Consider the following 18,460-nt stretch of genomic DNA (forward strand, 5'->3'; position numbering starts at 1 on the left):
CTTTCCTCTTTAGCAAAGTCGAAGAATATTTATTAAATCTAAATCAAACTCTAAAGCAAGAGCAGCCTTCTAATGATAATATTTGGCAGTGGCGATCGATTCGCGTTGAAGCTTCAAATTTATTCCTCACGTCTTTTCAGACGTTAATGAGCCTAAACGCTTACTAATCAGTACACCTCTCTCGATTAATCTCCCCTACGCCGAATATAACGAACTCATAACCGGGAAATCACGAGTGGTCCTTTACAAAAGCTTTCGAACCTGCTGATCGTCCGGGGTCCAAATGCCGCAAGTTATCGTCGCTTTGTCGTTGAGCATTGACGACCAGTACCTCTGTCCGGCGACGCTCCCAACCAGCACAAAGCCGTCCTGCAATAAAACATCGTATTCTCGGCAAACGGTCCTCCGCAGAAAACGTGTGAGCCGCATTTATGACGAGGGTCGTAAATAAGCACATAAAGTTCTAAAGTCCGAGGCGCATCCCCCGGCACATTGAATGGAACGTTCCTTCTCTCTAAACTACGCTCGTGCGCGCCAATAAAAATGTAACAAATCAATGTTCCACGGACGCGCATATTTTTTTAATAAAACTTCCGTTTGATTAAAAAAGAGCCGGGGCGACCTTTTCTCTTTTTCTGCGCATTGGAACGACGGTTGGAGGAGGGTCGTGTTCGAGGAGAGAGGAGGAAATCACGGTAGGGAGGTGAAATAATGTTGACCGACTCACCCTGTAGCATATAAGGGCCATGCGACCGTCGTGGGACCAGGAGAAGTGCGTGACAGGTGTGTTTCTGTCGTTGATTAATTCTATGCTCCATCGTCCGTCGTACTTGATCCAGACGAAGATCACCCCCGAGCTGTCGCACGAGGCCAACTTTTGGTAAGGCTCGTTCCATTTCACGAGTATCACCTGCAGGCAGACGAAACAAGCCGCACGAATTAGACCTGTGGTTATGCTGATCCGCGGATAAATCGCGAGCCGTGATCGAATTTTCGACGGGCTACTGTCGGCGCGCCGTTCACCAGGTGTTTTCAATTTTCCATCAATTTCCTCCGCGAAGGCGGCTCGACTTTAACGCGCCAGCTTTAACATACCGCTGTAAATTGATCCACGGTATTTCGTCTTGAGTCTGTAATTAATTTCATGGGCTTTAATTAAGCGCGGCCTAAACCCAAGCCTTAATTAGCGTTAATTTCCTCGACGAAAACTTTTCACTCTTAATCAAAAAACCAAATAATATTATACATATTTATATATATATTTTTTTTTCTTTGGTAAATGTTAAATAATTAAAATAACTTAATTGATCGATTGATTCGGAATAAAATTTACGGCTCGCGCTATTGTTCGCGAGATAATTCCGATCGGAAGTCGCGTTCTGGCTCCGTTGGCTCAAATGCGTGACTTCGTCAGGCATCCTGGAGGATTCAGAGAGATTAAAGCGAGAAAGGTAATCGTGAGTGTTTGAAGAGACCAGACCACTCCGTCAAGAGTGGCAATCGCGACCCTCGCTTTGCCTCGCGCCGTCGTTGGCGACCCGGGGGTAAGTTTCACATGGGGTGAAATCGCGGGTACGTGCGAGACGTCCACGCCGGTGTCATTGCTCCATCCTCGATCGATTGCTTTCCATTGCGTACGCGGTGCCTGTATTTTTATCGCGCCGATACGGCAAATAGAAGTTTATCGGAAAATTAATTCATTGACTAAAATTGTTAAGTAAAACGGCTGAACCTATCAGCGACTATTTATACCCTCGAATGCGTCTTGCATAATCTACGATTACGCAACATGGCAAATAAAACTCGTCAAATTTAACATTCGTCAATTTCGAAAAACATCCGCGGTGCCAAGTTTTAATTTTGGAATTATTTTACGAAACAACGACGATTTCCTTTCTCTTGAAAAATCGTAATAAAATTAAAACAAATCTCTTTTTTTTCTCTCTCGATTTACCTTCTATTATTTTTTTTTCTCCCCCCGGACTTTTGAAATGCACGACAGATTAATTTCCCTGTTCGTAAAGCTTTGATCGACCGCTCGGTATTGTTCGAGGGACGGAAAGTGCGGATGGAGTCACGCCGAGGGTGAGCTGCGAAAAATGAGAAGGAGGATACCGTACGTGACGAGAGTGCCGACAAGTTGAACACGTGTGCGTCGACCCCTCGCCACGTACACACTCGCGCATCCACCTGCGTATAAAGATTCGAAAAGTTATCGATGCCTTTGCAAAACAACTTGCAGAGCGTAAGAAATTTTCTGCCACGTGTCGTGAAACTAAATCACTTTATAATGGATTAATCTACAGATTGGCGCAAAGTTTCTTTCCTCGGAATTGTCCCTTTTCGAAACGTACGAGAAGATAGGGGGTCTCAATGGTCGTAATAACGCCAGAAATCATTTTTCTCGGATGTTAATAAAGTATAAGACGTAACGTCGCCTTGAAAGAAAAATACACTTACTCTTGCGCTAGACTATAATTTTATGATACTCCACAAACCACAAATATAATAGAGTCCATTACATTTATTAGTTTAAAATATTATAAAATTACAGTTGGGGTCAAAAGTAGCCTATCATTACGAAAATTATAAAGGCCGTGGGTTAATTCTATATCGGTTTTGAAACGGTGTATTAGATTGGAGAGAGGAATTTCCGTGGCGAGTGCCCGAGAAAGTTTTCTCTTTTGTGATTTTAAGCGGGAGTCTATCGCGTGGAATTTCGCCGTAGTGGACGAAATTGCGTTACAATAAGCCGGCCCCGCTTGATAGGAATAAACGGAATTTTCCGCGCGCGGCATCCTGCAGACGCAATAAAATCTGTCCGGGGGTTCGTTGTAAATTGCAGGGACATGATCGTGCGAGAAAGTCCGGGAATAGCGGAGATAGCGCGAGCCTGCTGATCGATAAGGAAAGCCCCGTAAGGCCGCATCGGATTTTCTCGCGTTGCACACTGCGAGGGGAAAGAAAAAAGAACTGTTTTCGATCGCAGACTTGATAAAATTTCCATTGACTAATATGTCTACCGCAATTATATTTATTTGTGACTTAATCATATTTGCCGTTAAAAGTATTATAAAATTATAGTTGCTCCTGAATTTCTCTTGGCGCAAACTGACGCGGCGCATCTATTTTCGGCTGCTCGCTCCCTCGAAATTATATTCCGCGACGGAGCGCAGGGTGGAATTATCAGCTTTTATGCGACAGCCCCCGCACTGTCGTTGCGTCACATACGCTGGGAAGTCACGTTTTCCTACACACCGTACACCAAGAGAGAGAAAAAAAAAGAAAAAAAAAAGGTACAATTTCTTCTAGACCCAGCCACAATTTTGCCAAACTCAGTCATATTTATAATCGAGACTCGACCATACTCAGCGTTAGGGTATCGTAAAATTATAATAAGTCCAGGGTCCAAGAGTGACCATATATTTCTCTCTCGGTGTACTTTTTTCGTTCACACCGAGAAAGAAATATGTTTTATACTTTCGGACCCATCCATATATTTTTAAACATATTTCAAACGACAGATACGACTGATTCGATTATATTTCTAATTGACTCAGCCATATTTATCGTTCGAAATATCATGAAATTATGGCTGGGTCCTTAATTAGCTAGCATTTTCCTCTCAGTACAGCAGGCCGAACGTGAGCAGCAACTCTTCATGGACTTTACACCCCCTTTATCTTGCTTCGCGATTACTGCGGCGCGAGAACACGGCGACGCGTCTGGTAATCCGACGCGACGTAATTGTATTTTCGAACTTGTAAAAGAGGGAAAAGGTCGCCGCGTTTCCTTTTTCCATTACGACTCGCCCAGAGAGGGGAGTTCCACGACCTGCAACGGCGGCACCGTCGCCATAGATTACGTTGCGCGTATTTCACCTTTTACTTGAGACGGACGAGATCTCTCCGGGGGAGAGACGAGAAGAACGTAATTAAAATCATTCGAGGAAAATCCTTTATTGCGCTTTCTTTCTTCGCGCGCAATCTTCTTATCGTCGCTCTGACGGCGAACGTAAAGCCTCGCATTAACAACGCGATGATCTTTATTCCGACGTGGCGTATTACACGCGCAATGTAATTTATGATCCACCTTCAATTAATTCCGGGAAAATGTATATTAATTATCAAATGACACACTCTACTTCTGTTTGCTCATATCTCGGGATCTAATGTGCCAATTTTGAAGAACTTCTCTTAATCAATTGCAGTATTTTAACCTTTCGAAACAATTGATATTAATTCAGCACAAAGAGTTCCAAGCAGTATAACGATGTCTTATAATTAATTAAAATAGTACCCAACCGGGTTGGAAATATAACGCAAGACTTTCTTTAAAGAAAAATGTTAATACAAATATAAAATGTTTTTACTGCGTAATGAAAAAAATGTAGACGAGGTACTTAAAAAAAAAAAAAAAAAAAGGGAGAAAGAGAGAACAAAAAAAAATATTTACGTTTAAAAATTATCCCGAGAGAAAAATTTAGTTCTAATTACAATTTTATAATATTCCTACCCAGAAATATAATTGACTCGACCACTTACTACCAACGGTCAACTATATTTCCTCGTAAGAAATATCATAAAATTATCGTCGAGGCCAAAAGTAACTATATTTTCCTCCCAGTCTAGTGTTCCATGAGTGTTAATAGAAGCCGGTCGCCTTTCTCCGGAATATGCCGCGACTACCCCGACGGGGAAGGGTTGATCACGTAATCCTTTGACTGCTAATGCATTGCGGTAAAGGCTGCAGCATGTGCCGGAGCGCGCCTCGCACGGCGGGCTCGTTTGGCAAATCAATGCGGACGCTTCCTTTCCGCGCCCGTTCTTTTTCAGTGTCAAGGTAACCCAGCAAGCGAGAGAATCCCTCGGCGATTTCTATCCCGGCTTCAATTTCTCACCCCGTGATTTATCAGCCGCGCCGAAATTTACACATCTCGAACGCCTTTCGTGTTACTTATGTATAAGTTCTCCACCGAGAACGACGGCGAGCAGACACTACCGAGCTCGCGCGCCGGAAGGTTCCTCTCGCCAAGTTCCGGCTAAAGTAGGAAAAGAAGAAAAGAGATACTTCTTCAGCCGATAATTCGCTGATTTACGCGAAGCGTATAACGTCGCGAACAAATAAGGGCAAACGGAAGGGAATCTCTCCTCGTTTCTCCCTTTCAATATCTCGTAATAAACTTTTGTTTTCCTTACGAAGTAACACGTGAATATTTTATGGAGCCATCGTAATGGAATCTGTCAACAGAGGTATTGATCCCGGTCGCCGTCGCGGGTGCGTTATTTTAATTTATTATGCCGATCCACCAGGACGTGCCGCACCGCCGCCGAATTTTCCCGGTTTATCGGCAAGCGATCAAAGCGCATCGGGCAATGAATAATTTATAACGCGTAATATAATATCGTCCGTTTAATATTCCACGGGCTCGTCTTCCGGGACGATACGCTCGTTTTAACGTCACTGTCCTCGGACGGCGCGCCCGCCATCCTCAAAGGATTACTGACCCAGCACTGTCGTCGCGTTTTCACTTAGTCCGGGCATCCGTTATTTATCCACGAGCCGGACTCCGGGCGGGCTAACGATGTCAGCGCGAGAGAAAAAAAAAAAGAAAACATTTCCTCGCCAACATAAAAGTTTCACCTACGTCCTATTGGCGAACGGTAACGAAACCTTATCGCGAACTCTCTTAGTCGGGTAATAAAGCCCCGGCTTACGCTAAGAAAGTCTCGTTACAGTTGTGCTATAAGTCGCCGGGGTGGAACGTGTCGGCTCGAGCCTGAATTTTTTACAAGGGAGCCGCGTATGAAATTTCTGCTCGCGGACGGCGTGCCGTTTGTTACTTCAGCGAAGCCGCGGGGGTTGGTGGTCGACCCACGAACCGGGAGGACTCCGTCAGAAGGGGGAGGGAAAAATGGGAGGTTTGCTAGTCGAGATTTTGTAATTGCTCGTTGGGAAAGCGCGGAAATTACGTCCGCCTGTATAAGTGACAGTTACCGTACAAGGAGCGCAGATATAATCGCGCTATCGATTCGAGGCCCGCGAGAACGCGGCTGGCACGGCCTAGAACAGAAATAACTGAAAATGCACCCTTATCGTGAAAGTCACCGGCTGCGATCTAAAGAAACGTCCTGAATTACGCTAAGTAGACCTGCCGGGACCACCGCCATTTGGGGCGTCATTTATAACGCGGGGGATGATATTATCGTCGCGAAGGTGCTCGCGGCGCAAATAGCGATTCGCGGGGGCATCCCAGCCGTGCAGTTTTCTATTCCTGAACAACGCCGGGATATGTGTAACGTAATATGCCTCAGCGTGGAAAAGATAAAGAGTAAAAAAAGAAGAAAAAAAAAGAAAAAAAAAAATTGGAGCCACGCGAAGAGAAACGTCGGACAGGCGGTCGCCGGTGTGGAAACCATAGTTGAGAACCGCGGTCTTAAAACAGCACTGCGTGTGCCAGATCGATACCACGGCGGCTACCCTTAAGCTCTGAAATGTGGACCGAAGTGGACGCAAAATTCCGAGGTTCCATTGAAGTTTTCCCTCCGCCGGGCCGCGTGCGGGCGAGCGTTGTGACCGGATACGAGAGACGAGACTTCCGCTTAAACAAGCCGCTCGATTGGCGGACTTGCAGCTGCAAGCGAAACGGTCGAAGCTTTCGAAATAAAAGCCTCTCATCAAATTGTCATCGACTGCGATCGGAGCTTCGTTAGCGTCCAACAGTGGTAAACAGACCTCACAACTTCCACGTACGCTTAGACTCGTATTGCACGAGTGCATAATTTAAACGCGCGTACAGCGTTATTTGACGCAACGTAAAAACGAAGTGCACACGGTAAAAAAAAAGAGAAAAAAAAGAACATTTTGTATTTGCGATGAGATTTTGTTTTTTTGTACAAAGCTTTTCGTAATTAAATTTCTAATACAATTTGCGTATTAATTTAAATGCGGTTTAATTTTGCAACACAGCACACGTGCTAATTAAAAATAATGTCATTACGTTACTTGAAATTTTCCATATTAAATTGGTATTAACAATTTTTCAGAGTATAAAATAATACAAGTTGTGCTGATTTTCATTGCGCTTAATATTATACAAACATATTTCAGTTTGATTTCAGTCATCAAGTGTTCAATTTTTACTTCTTATATTTTATTTGCATTACCTTTTATGTTGAAGTAACAAAAAAATTTGACCGAGCAAATTGAAACATGTAAAATATATTTCATTTAACACTAATTTTTTCTTTTTTTTTTTACCGTGTACCAGCGGCCGTTCTAACTTATAGCTGACCTGGTTCTCGTTGCTGAGATCGTTTCCCCGCGTCGTGTACACCCCGCGACTAGTATCGCCCCATAGTTGCACGGTCCCGGGTGACTTATTGACTGGACTCGTTAATCGGGACGAAAGGGTCTGGGAAAGTTACCCGACGAATGCGCGGATTTACGTGCACGCGTGCCGCATTCAAAAACAAACGCTGCATCGCTCATCCTAATCTAATTAATGGCCCTCGGATAAATTAGCTGCGAGTGGACCCGTCGCTCAGCTTAAACACGCGCACTGAGAGAAATATCCAGTTACTTTTGGGCTGAATCATAACATCGTAATAATTTCAACGAATAAAATATAGTTGACTCGCTGATAATAATGAAAATGAGTTAATTATATTTCCAGATAGAAATATAAAAATTATAGCTGACCCTAAAGCTTACAAGTGTAGTCACCCTTCGACCAAACCATTATTTTATAACATTTACAACGGTAAATATCGTTGAATCGATTATACGTATAATTGGCTCGATTGTGTTTATCGCTAGAAGTGTCGTAAAATTATAGTCGGGGTCCAAAAGCGGCCGTACTTTCCTCTCAGGACGTACGCGAGGTCGCGTGGATGCGGGACGATATTTAACGAACAATTAACGTGGAAGTTTGCCGCTTCGAAAAGGAAGCTGCGCGCCGCTTCCGCGAGATGATAATGGACTTTGCTGCTTCGCGCTTTCCACATTTCCGGCGTCTTCTCCGAGCGTCACGGAGCCGGGAAAGGAATGTTTTCGCGGCGTTTCCAGACCGTAGACATCTCGGGTGACGCGCGAGGGACAAATTCCTCGCGGGAGCGAGTCAACGTCTCATTTGTCTCGTCACGTGGAGTACGCCCGCGACGCTTATCCGATCCCTCGTCGTTCTTCGCCATTCTGCGCGAGCCCCTCGAGCAGAACGAGCTCGTATTCATAAGGGACACGAGCGAAAGAAAAGCGCGAGCGTGTATAGCGTACATCCGAGTGCGTACGTGTGCCGACGGGAAAAATTGCCGAAGAAAAACTCTCCGAGCTTTGTGCGGCTCGCGGCCAATATTCGACACATTGAGAGACAAAATTCAGCTTCGATTTATCGTTTCGTGATATTTTTAATCGGTAAATATAGTCGACTCAATTATTACGAATGGTGGGAATGGTCGATAGAATTCCTAGATTAGACTGTTTAAAAAATATCGATTTAAACAAATATAACGAGTTTCAGCATTTTGGGTTAATTTGAATAGATCAAAACGTGCAGAAAATTCACTTTTGATACATGTACGATAATTGCATCGCAATAATTATAGGTAATCGAGGTCAGAAGCAACCATACTCTCTTCTAAACGTATTTTCGATTCATCCCGAGACAAAGTGATGTCCTTACGCAACGATCTCCGCGCCTAAGCACCCCGGGCTTCGTGTATTATTGATGGATTTACGACGAACAAACGTCGTTGCTCGCGTTCTATTGTGCCTCTCGGCTACTTGTTAAGCAAATGCGGAAGGCAAGGAAAGTCTTGGCGAGTTAGAACGGCGGACTTGGAAGAGGACGAGCTGAAACGCGGTTTAATAACGCGCTGCGAGGAAGACGGAAACTCGCAGGAGGGGGTGCAGCCCCCGAGATTTTAAGCCGGTGATATTAATATTGGAGATGCTGGGGCGGCGGCGGGCATCTCGCAAAGTCGTGTACGTAGATTTCGGGCACCTGCGGGCAGTTTGTTAAAAGCGCGCCGCGGCTTAATATCGATTAAGGGCCACAAAGGGCCGCGCCGCTTCGCCGTTTACTACCGATACGGAGATTACGCCAAGTTTCGGCCCGGCGCTATACACCACGGCGATATGTTGCGAAACTAGCGTATCGCGCAGCCTGAAATATTAACGAACTTTGTAATTACTGCCGAAGGACGAACGGTCTGTCGGGAAATTCGAATCGGCGACGTATTACCGACAAATCGGAGTATTAACGATGTAATACGATAAATTACACGAGATGTAAGCGACGATGTTGACTCGTGGACAATATTGCAGCAAACTTGACGTTCATAACTTAGTTCACAATTAAATTTTGAGGAAAAAAAAAAGAAAAAAGAAAAAAAATGATGAATTATACTTGTCTGCAAAATTTATGACATTTTTAATGATAAGTATGATTAGCTCGGCCATTATAACGCCGGCGAACGGTCCGATAAACTATACTCATCCGTTGAAAATGTCATAGGATTGTAATTGAGGCTAAAAGTATTACTACATTCTTTTTCCCCGCCGTGTCTTCGCCGTTTATTTGTACGAACTGTTTGCATTTCCTTAACGATTCAATATGTCGTCGGGCTGGAGCTCCTATCGCGCAATCATCCAATTTCTTTGTCGGTTTAACCCACACGTCTCGCGCCTGCCGGTTAGCCTGGCGCTCGTGTATCGAGCTGATAAAACATACATCGACTGCTACTAACCGATAACCCTCGCGCGCTTCCTTCCGCAATATCGCCAAGCAGAATAGAATATCGTTTCGCGCCGGGGCGCTTCAATCTCGGGGTCGCGTAAAATTATGACAATATTTGTACGGTGCGTTGATCATCGGTTTGTCTACAAATTGCTGTTTGAGGAAACGGACCGTAAAACGTGTGAAAAATATAAGATTACGTTTCCCTTTACGCGTTGCCGATTTAGATGGTAATATTATAACGTTCTCGGTAGAAATTACATTGTGGAAATTAAACGTCGGTCCCGTTCAAACGAGCCGGCCATGCTCGGATAACGAAAAGTTAAGGGAAAGGCGATACTTGCCTCGCTACGATGCCCTCGTAGGTTGTAATTCGCCCTGAGTGGAAGTTCCGCGGCTCTGGTGCGACAATGCGACGTGGTAAAAGTCACTCCTACCAGACCGCGGGCGTTGCCGGTGGCCAGCCATCCTTCTTGATAGTAATTTATACGATCGAGCTGCCATCCTTCGTCCTGGTAAATAAAATGAGAACGTTAGTTACCGTTTCGCGGTGCAACGCGCGGAGAAACGCGCGCTCGTGATTAATGCAGCGAGGGAAAAATTTAGCTTTCCACCTATAAATATATATCGTGATATATTTAATCGGAAATATAATTAACTCGAGCATCTTTGTTACTATAATAACGATGGTTCGCTCAACTATATTCGTTCGTTAAAAGTATTCGTAAAATTAATCTATTCCGAAAGCTGTATTGGCCTTTGCACCTCGGGCGGTCAAGCGCAAATTTCGCGTGAGAATTTTTTTTATAATAATTCCCTCAAGTGGCGTCGATTACGGCAAATGTCACGGCTATTTCGAAAATTCGCCAAGAGAATCGAAAAGAAACCGCATGGAACCTACGACCTATGCAAAGATACAAGGACCAACCGGAATAACACGTCGCTTAATTTGCAAATAAATTTCACCGGCCAGTTATCCGTCACGCTACCGGGACCCTTTCTGAAATTGGTTCTCAGCGTTTGATCATTATTCATTTCACGAAGCTTGATCTCGCGAGTCTAATTGGGGCGCTTTACATTTGATTAAGTACAGCAGCAGGGGATTGGCCGATATTAATAATTAGACGAACGATTGTCGCACGGGCCCGTCACGTTCTCCGAGGGGAGGCGCAGTCGTTTCCAACTAAAATCGAAGATGCTTACTGGAACTCTATTACTATTCGTCGACACGTAACGTCTCGACTTAAACGTGACGGTATTAAGCAGCAAGGGTTTCAATGAAGGGGTTTCACCCCAGGCCTTATATTGCACATCCGCGGGCTGTAATTATTTGAGGCAATCCCCCCCTCCGCTTCCTCCTCCCCGGGACAACCTCGCAGAGCACGATATCGAAATATGCGAAGGCTATATTTATAAAAGTGTTAGTAGTACTAACCTACTGCTCGGGACACGTCAAACTTTCGCCGTTATGGAAAATCGTTACGGAGGATCCGCACGGGACGAAAATAAAATTACACAATGATAAATTTCGTGCTAAATTTCGCGTAGCCCACCCGAGTTACCGTTGACATTTTTTTTTTCCTGTTGATTTAACACGAGCAAATATATTAAAAGGTAACGCAAATAAAATGCAAGAGAATAAATAAAGCAAAAATTTCACGTTTAACGACTGAAGTTTATATTAAATATTATTATATTAATTTTATTAATTATATTAAATCGACGTACATGTAATGTCGAATACAACTAAAGCGTAATGTTATTTTAACGTTCTAAAAGTGATAGTTATGATTTTGATAAAAATTAAAATGATAAGCTGCTACGTTGTTTCGCTGTTGTTGTTTACTGTGTGTTATGAGATTGTATTTCTGAATTTCCGCAGCCGCCGGGGAGCTCCTGGATTTTGGCATAGGAAACAATCGAGCGAATATGCAGGAAATATTCAATCCGGATAATTTGCGTTCCCTTTGGCATTTGTCCCACCCGACCGACGTCCGAATTCTCTCCAATTTGCCGCAGTATACCGTTTCGCGTAAACGGGCATTCGTTTTAATTAACGGCGTACTTTTGACTCGAGAAAAAGACACGGGCGAGAAACCTCGTTGTCCCACGTGCGAGGTATCGTCGTCGAAACGTAACAAGTCCTCAAAAAGACACGCGTCCTTGCAATATAAATAGTTCTCAAAACTTTTCACGCGACTCCATCAAAGTCTTCGATCCGCAACGGGACCGTCCGCCTCCTTCTTATCTCCGGCGAAGTTTTTCCCTTGAAAATATTGGCGCGGGACAAAATGCAGCCCCGTGCTTTCATTAAAATTTGAAATTGAATCCGCAGCGGTCGCGGCAGGTCGCACAACACGTGCTTCCTAATGGACGAAAGTTTTCGCGCGCGCGTGGCCCGTCCGCGTGCAGCCGCCCGTTGTAATTAACGCGCGATCTAATGAAGGTGTTTTGCGACGGTGGTCTTTTGTAAGGTAGATAATGACGGGGCGGATTATTATCCGCGCTGGAAACAAAAATCGTTTGGGTAATTCGCGGCAAATGGAGCGCGCGGAAAGGGCGAAATAATTAATTAACTCGAGTGCGTTTATCGGTGGATTTATCGAAAGGTCGAGCGAAAGCGGCCTAACTCGAAAGCAACGTAGCCCATTGAAATGACAATATTTTCAAAAATCGTATCTCGCACGCGGATTTCCTCGGCGGCGGTGGCTTAACATCCGCCGACATCGTTCCTGCGTACGTCATCAGCGTCCACCCGCAAAATCGTGTCGGATTTCCGTCCTTGCCCCGAACCCGGTGAGAAACGTTCCATGTGCCGTGATCGATGAGGGCGTCGGGGGGTTTTTTCCGCCCCCTTTTTTTTTTCCGCCGGGGAAAGAAATCGGCGGTAATTCAATCTTCGCAAACACCCTGAGAGCCGGCAGTCGGCGGAAAATCGAGAGGGCTTGGAAAATGGACGTCGGCGCGAGGACACGAAACGCGGGCGAGTTTCTTTTTTTAACGCCGCGTCGTAGCGTTCGGGAAGAGGAGAGAACGAGAGGACTTCGCTCGGTTTCTCGAAACGCACCTCGATAGAATTCACCCGCGAACAATGGCCGTAGTAGTAGCAGCGTAACGGCTCTCAATAATGACGTTATCGATTCGGTCGCGATTCACAATGCGAGAACATAATGGGAACATATGACGGCGGATTATCTCTGTGTCGCGTACGTGAGCGCACGCCGAGATTCGCTACTTTAAAAAAAAAAAAGAGAGAGAGAAAAAAAAGGGCTCGAATCCCAATTTTCACGGAGGAGCTCCCGTTTTCACCGACGAGAGAAGCCAAGTCCGATCGGCTGCAAAATTTTTTTTTTTTTCGAAAAATCCTGCGAGAAATCCCATTTGATCGAGGTGCAAGCCGTAAGGAGAGAAAATTGCCGTGGCGCGCCCACCCTCTCCAATGGACCGGCACTTATTTCCACCCACCAGCGAGCCTCCTCGTGGTGGCCTAGCCACGTTCAATCGTGCTCTTATCCTCCGTTCTTTTTTTTTTCTTTTTTTTTTATCATTGAGAATCTCTGATATTCGTAGCCGGGCTTTGTTTCGCGAATTCTTAATCCTTCATCAAGATTTCTATTCGTTTTAAGCCACCGCGATTCGCACGGCGTAAAAATCTATCGGTAGAGATTGGCCAGATCTTCCCCCTTTCGGCAAAGAACGAGAGGGTCGTAAAAGAAGAAGTATCTTTAGCCTTTCGCGGATCCATTCGAACACGGCTTCGTACTGCTATCGGGTGTTTTCCCTCGGGGACCGCCGTCGCGTACAGATTCGTAGGCACGCCGGCGCCTTTATTTACCGCGTATCGCGATGTCTCGCGAAAATGACGAGACGACCGATGGGTGGAGAGGAGGTGGGAGGGGGAGACGGTGGCGGCGAAGAACGAGGAAATAATAGGCAGCGCACTGATCGAATTCCCGCCGGGGACGACTCTCGAGTGACTCAATCGAATTCGCTCCGCCATAAGTCAATTATATTTCCAGTAATTGAGCTGGACCCGCTTCTGCGCCGTTTTCATCGCGCTTCTTCCTGCGAGGGGATCGGCTTCCGTCAAATTGCCCGCTCGCAGATTGGCCTCTGACGGTGGGCGACGGCGGTCGCTGCAGGGCCCGCTCGTCGATCAAGAAATACGAGGCGTCGTAATTAATTCTGATCGATTGCGTCCCGCCCGAAGTTCGGCAGTCAGATTAATTCCCGTTTGAGCGTGCACACGCATGTTGAATTGGGAACGAACTGATCGTCGGGAGAAACCACCATCGACAGCGGTCGAGGGTAATAAAGGCCGGGCATTCATGCATGTTCAAATTATGCGATACACAGCGAGGAGCATTTTGCATTCGTGTGCGGGATTTTTCTATGCGGGAAAGATTAGTGTCGAGCGTCGATCACAGCTGTGCCCTAATTTAACATCTTGTCGTTTAATCGCTCAGACTTTTGTAGGATTAATTCAACATTCCTGGTAAAAACTCTTAAATTAACATTGCCGGGTGAATACTGGGAAACCAATTCTTTTGAGGATTTAACAGCATTAATTGTAGTGGCGGCCTTCTTTTTTTTTTTTATTAAAATATTGAATAACGGCTTTATAATGATAATTAGTCTGTATTTCAATAAATAATTTTTAGCGCTTTTAATCCTCAAAATTCAGTACTTATCTGGCAGTATTAATTCGAAAAGCTCCACAAGAGATCTCGTTTTTTTTTTTTTTTTTTTTTTCAACACATTTGCTTTAAGCTACGTTAACACAACGATTACAATTATCGAACAAATCGGAACGCGCAAAATGTATGTTAAACTCTTTCCTGCGTAGCAGTCGGCGAAAGAGCAGATTCCCGAAATTACGCGTGCAATAAGGACTCGTCTTCTTTTATAGCAAAAGCTGCTTCAGCGTCTCGGCGGAAACACTTTTAGGGTCGCCCTTCGTGCAGGGCGTTGCATCTCTACGTCGGCTTTCGTTTCTCGTTAGCCGTGTAAGCGAGGCGGAACAAAACCCCGTCGCGGGGAAATCGTACACTTGTAGGCACTCGTTAGTCGGCCCATGTTAAAAAAAAAAAGAAAAAGAGAAAAAGGAGATCCACTCGAGACATCGAGCACGGTCTTCGTCATCGACACTGAGTCAGGTCGCGGCGGCACCCGGCAACCCTCTCGTAAAGCCCTTTCGCCCTCGTGACACCCTCGCATTCTCCCGGAAAGCGCGCGCCTCATCTCGACGGATTCCAATCTCCGGTGACTGCGGTGCGGTTGTTTTGACGCGGTCATGCGGTCCTCTGCGGCGTTATTAACCCACGCGTTCGCGAGACTTTTGTGCGAAAACTACGGCGTGATCCCCGCCGAATGGCACTTGCCCTGAGAGAAAAGTATAGTTACTTTTGAACCCAGCCGTAACTTCGCGACACCTCCGGCGACGAATATTATATTTTTGGCTCTATTAAGTTTACGATTGACTCGATCAATTAAAATCAATGATGAAATACAATCGAATTAATTATATTTGTCGACGGAAGTGTCGTAAAATTGTGGGCTAGGTCCGAAAGTAACGATTTTTTTTCTCCTTAATTCGTTGAAATACCGTCGCCGTTTATCCGTCATAAGTTTTGATAAATTATTCTTTTTTCTTATTTTTTTTTCTTTTAGAGAAACGTAACCAGATGAATTTCATGTTATTTAACGATCGGAAAGTCGTCGGTTTTTCACGCGCAACGTCGTACGCGATCACCGGTATTATCCCGCCGATTACGCAGTCTTTCGGCCGTCATTTACACGTTCGGATCTCGTTACAGATCCTTTCAACGAGCCGTGTAAGCCCTCGAATATTTCAGCCATCTCGCGCGAAACGGGATAAATTAATTTCGCGCTCGTTACGGCGCGACTGGCGCTGCCTCGCTCGATTTCACCCGAGCAAAAGTTTTATCTGCCGCCGTTCGCGCCGATGTATGTGTGTCAAAGTGGCGGCAGCTTCGTTTTTATTCGCGGCTGTATGCCATTTTCAATCTCCCGCCCCGGCGTTCCACTTGTTCGCTTTCTTTTCTCAAGTTCGGAAACCTATAATACACATAAATACGCCGTTTTTTCCTCGATCGTGGAGCGCCCGTCAGCGTTGCGCGAAACAGAGAATCGTCGTTTCTGCACGCTGGGAAACATTTTCGCGAATAATCAGCGGATAAATTTTGCAAACTCAACGCTGTCGAATTAAAATTTCCCCGGGGCGGGTAAATCGGCGTCGGTCGGGCGGGTTACATAAAAATAGCTATCGACAATCACGGCGGTCTAAAAATTCGCTGGGAAAAGGCAGCTCAGGCTGAAACGCCGGAGAGACCGAACGGGTCGCTTTTAGACCCGGAGCCTATCGTGCGATACTAACGCGTAGCAAGTCTAAACCGAGATGAAAGTTTAACGCCAACTATAATTTCGTGATACTTTTAACCATAAATGTAGTTACTCTCTCAGCCTCCACTGTTTTTCGCTTGTCGCAACGGTTCATCCAACTGTATTTATTCGTTAGAAATATCGTAAAATTGTAGTCGAGGCTGAAGCTAACTTATATTTTTTTTCCTCCCCTTGCATATTTATCCCGCTAATAAAATTATTTAAGCACTGTAAACAATTGTAAGTGGCGGCCCTGTTTGATTTCGTGATTCGCCGAATACCAAACGCGATAAAACGCGTTTTCAGCCCGCTGCGTTCGCTGGAACGTCGAGAGAAACGAGGATGGAGATTGTCGAATCGGGATCCACCTCTTTTTTTTCTCTCTTTTTTCTTTTTTTTTTTTTTTTGCAAAACGATCAGGTCTCTATGTTTGAAGAACTGCACGTTGATTAGCGCGCTAACGAGATAGTCTCCCGTATGACTAAGGGAAACAGTGATGATTATTAACGATGAGTAAGTATAATAAATAAAGAAGCGATAAAAAAAAAAAAGATAAATAGCGGAATATTGTCGGTGCACTTTAAATCGTTTAAACGATCGCTTAATTAATCAAGGTGCCGCGGCCAAAGTTCACCGTTAATTTCTGCGCTCGTCAGAATATTTTCTATCGCGCCTGAAAATCGCCGCGACACAAATTGCAATTATAAATCCTGCCTGTGACATTCGGATTGATTGAGTAGAAAAAAAAAAAAAGAAAAAAAAAAAGGAAAACCAGGATACGCGTTATCACAGTGCCCGCTGATTATTCATCCGCCTCATTGTCAGTGAAACATTATCAATACTTCACAGGCAGAAACACGTAAATATTTCGCAGGCCAGGTAAATTTTATCGCAATCCCGGGATCATCATTTTCGGACGGTTATCGAGACAGGTTTTATGCGTGACATTTACCTCTGGCGATTCGTCCGGCACCTTCCCCATCCAGCTCAGCGACAGAATGTTGCAGTCGCACTTGGCGTTGTTGTTCTTCTCGAAATGCAGATGCATGGTTGCGACGCGATCGGACGGCCCGTCGAGAGGTCCATCAATCTATCGAACCGGCAGCACTTCGCACCGCAGTCCCGACACCGTGTACCGCGGCGGCCGGATTCCACGTCGTGTCCAGGCCCGCTTCCTCGGCGAGCATTCTCGCGGCGTGCGCGGCCCTTCACGCCGCCGGCGGATCCGCGATCGATAATCGAACCGCGGCGCCCGCACGCGACCGACGTCCGCCAACGGAGGAGCCCCTCGTGGCACGGGAAAAATTCGCGGGCGCCTTTCCTCTTCCGCGGGCGATCCTCGGGGTTTCGGGATGTGGCACTCTCGCCGCCGCGATCTTCCGGCCGCTGCCGACGTGGCCCGAGCCCGCGATCAATCAAAACGGTCAGCCCTTCGATTACCGTAGGCGAGGGGTGATGTCTCTCAACGCTGCCGTTTCTCCAGCTCCGATCATTTGTTTCTTACCGCGGCCGCCATTTTGCCGCCCGAGACGCTACTCCACCTTTTAGGGCGCGATCCCCGCGCCGCCGCCGCCGGGGGTTTCGCTTTTACGTGCGGGCGGTGGACGTTGTGTGCCTCGCAATGTCGCGCGCGGAACCGACGCACGAACTTGCGAGACGCGGGCGTGCGTCCGACTGAAAGCTCGGGCTGCACGCGGAGGGCCGGAGGCCGGAGGCCCGCCGGAACGCGCTGTCTCGCCGTCCGTCCGTTGCGCGACCAGCGTATTGATTCTAGTAGGCCGCGACCGCGCACCCCCGCGTCGCGACGCCTAACTTGCCGCGAGCTTTTCCGCGGCGCGACGCGCCGCGCCGCGACGTCCCGCCGAACCGCCAAGGACCGCTCCCTTTTTCAAACGCTCGCCCGCGCACATCGATATCGCAGCACCGCTTTTGTATTACTTTTATTATTTTATCGTTACATTAATTTATATCGGCGTCTTATCACGTTGTTACTATATTTTGCATTTATTTATTTAGTATAAATAATTTAAATAATTCTGCGCGGCAGCTTTGCTCGCGTGGTAAAATAAAACTTTTGACACGCTGAAAACTATCGTTGGATAGTAAAATAGAGTAACGTGGCTTTTAGGGCAATGCGAGATAAATGTATTACCTTCTTTTCTTCTGCGAAATGTTGACAGCTTTAATTTTTTTTTTCTTTTCTTTTCTTTCTTTTTTTTCTTTTTTTTTTTTATCAATTTGATTTAGCGATATTTTCTCGACACAACAATTTTATTCGCCCGATTCGAAGAGGGTGAATTTCACGCCACTTTGATCGCGTCG

At 45.8% G+C, this 18,460-nt stretch overlaps 1 protein-coding gene across 1 annotated transcript in view; it reads right to left on the reverse strand.

Moving 5' to 3' along the window:
* Nucleotides 1–17,697, reverse strand: part of Tusp (WD40 superfamily protein Tusp) — a 27,314-nt gene extending 9,617 nt beyond the window's left edge. The window contains exons 1-4 of the mRNA XM_070663093.1: nucleotides 17,091–17,697; nucleotides 10,081–10,248; nucleotides 728–910; nucleotides 262–369 (exon numbers count right to left, since the gene is read on the reverse strand). Of these exons, the coding sequence (XP_070519194.1) occupies nucleotides 262–369; nucleotides 728–910; nucleotides 10,081–10,248; nucleotides 17,091–17,186 (555 nt within the window). The 5' untranslated portion in view covers nucleotides 17,187–17,697. The remainder of the gene's footprint in view (nucleotides 1–261; nucleotides 370–727; nucleotides 911–10,080; nucleotides 10,249–17,090) is intronic.
* Nucleotides 17,698–18,460: the final 763 nt, after the last annotated feature.

The sequence above is a fragment of the Cardiocondyla obscurior genome, linkage group LG11 (assembly GCF_019399895.1).
Source record: "Cardiocondyla obscurior isolate alpha-2009 linkage group LG11, Cobs3.1, whole genome shotgun sequence".
Lineage (NCBI taxonomy): Eukaryota > Metazoa > Arthropoda > Insecta > Hymenoptera > Formicidae > Cardiocondyla > Cardiocondyla obscurior.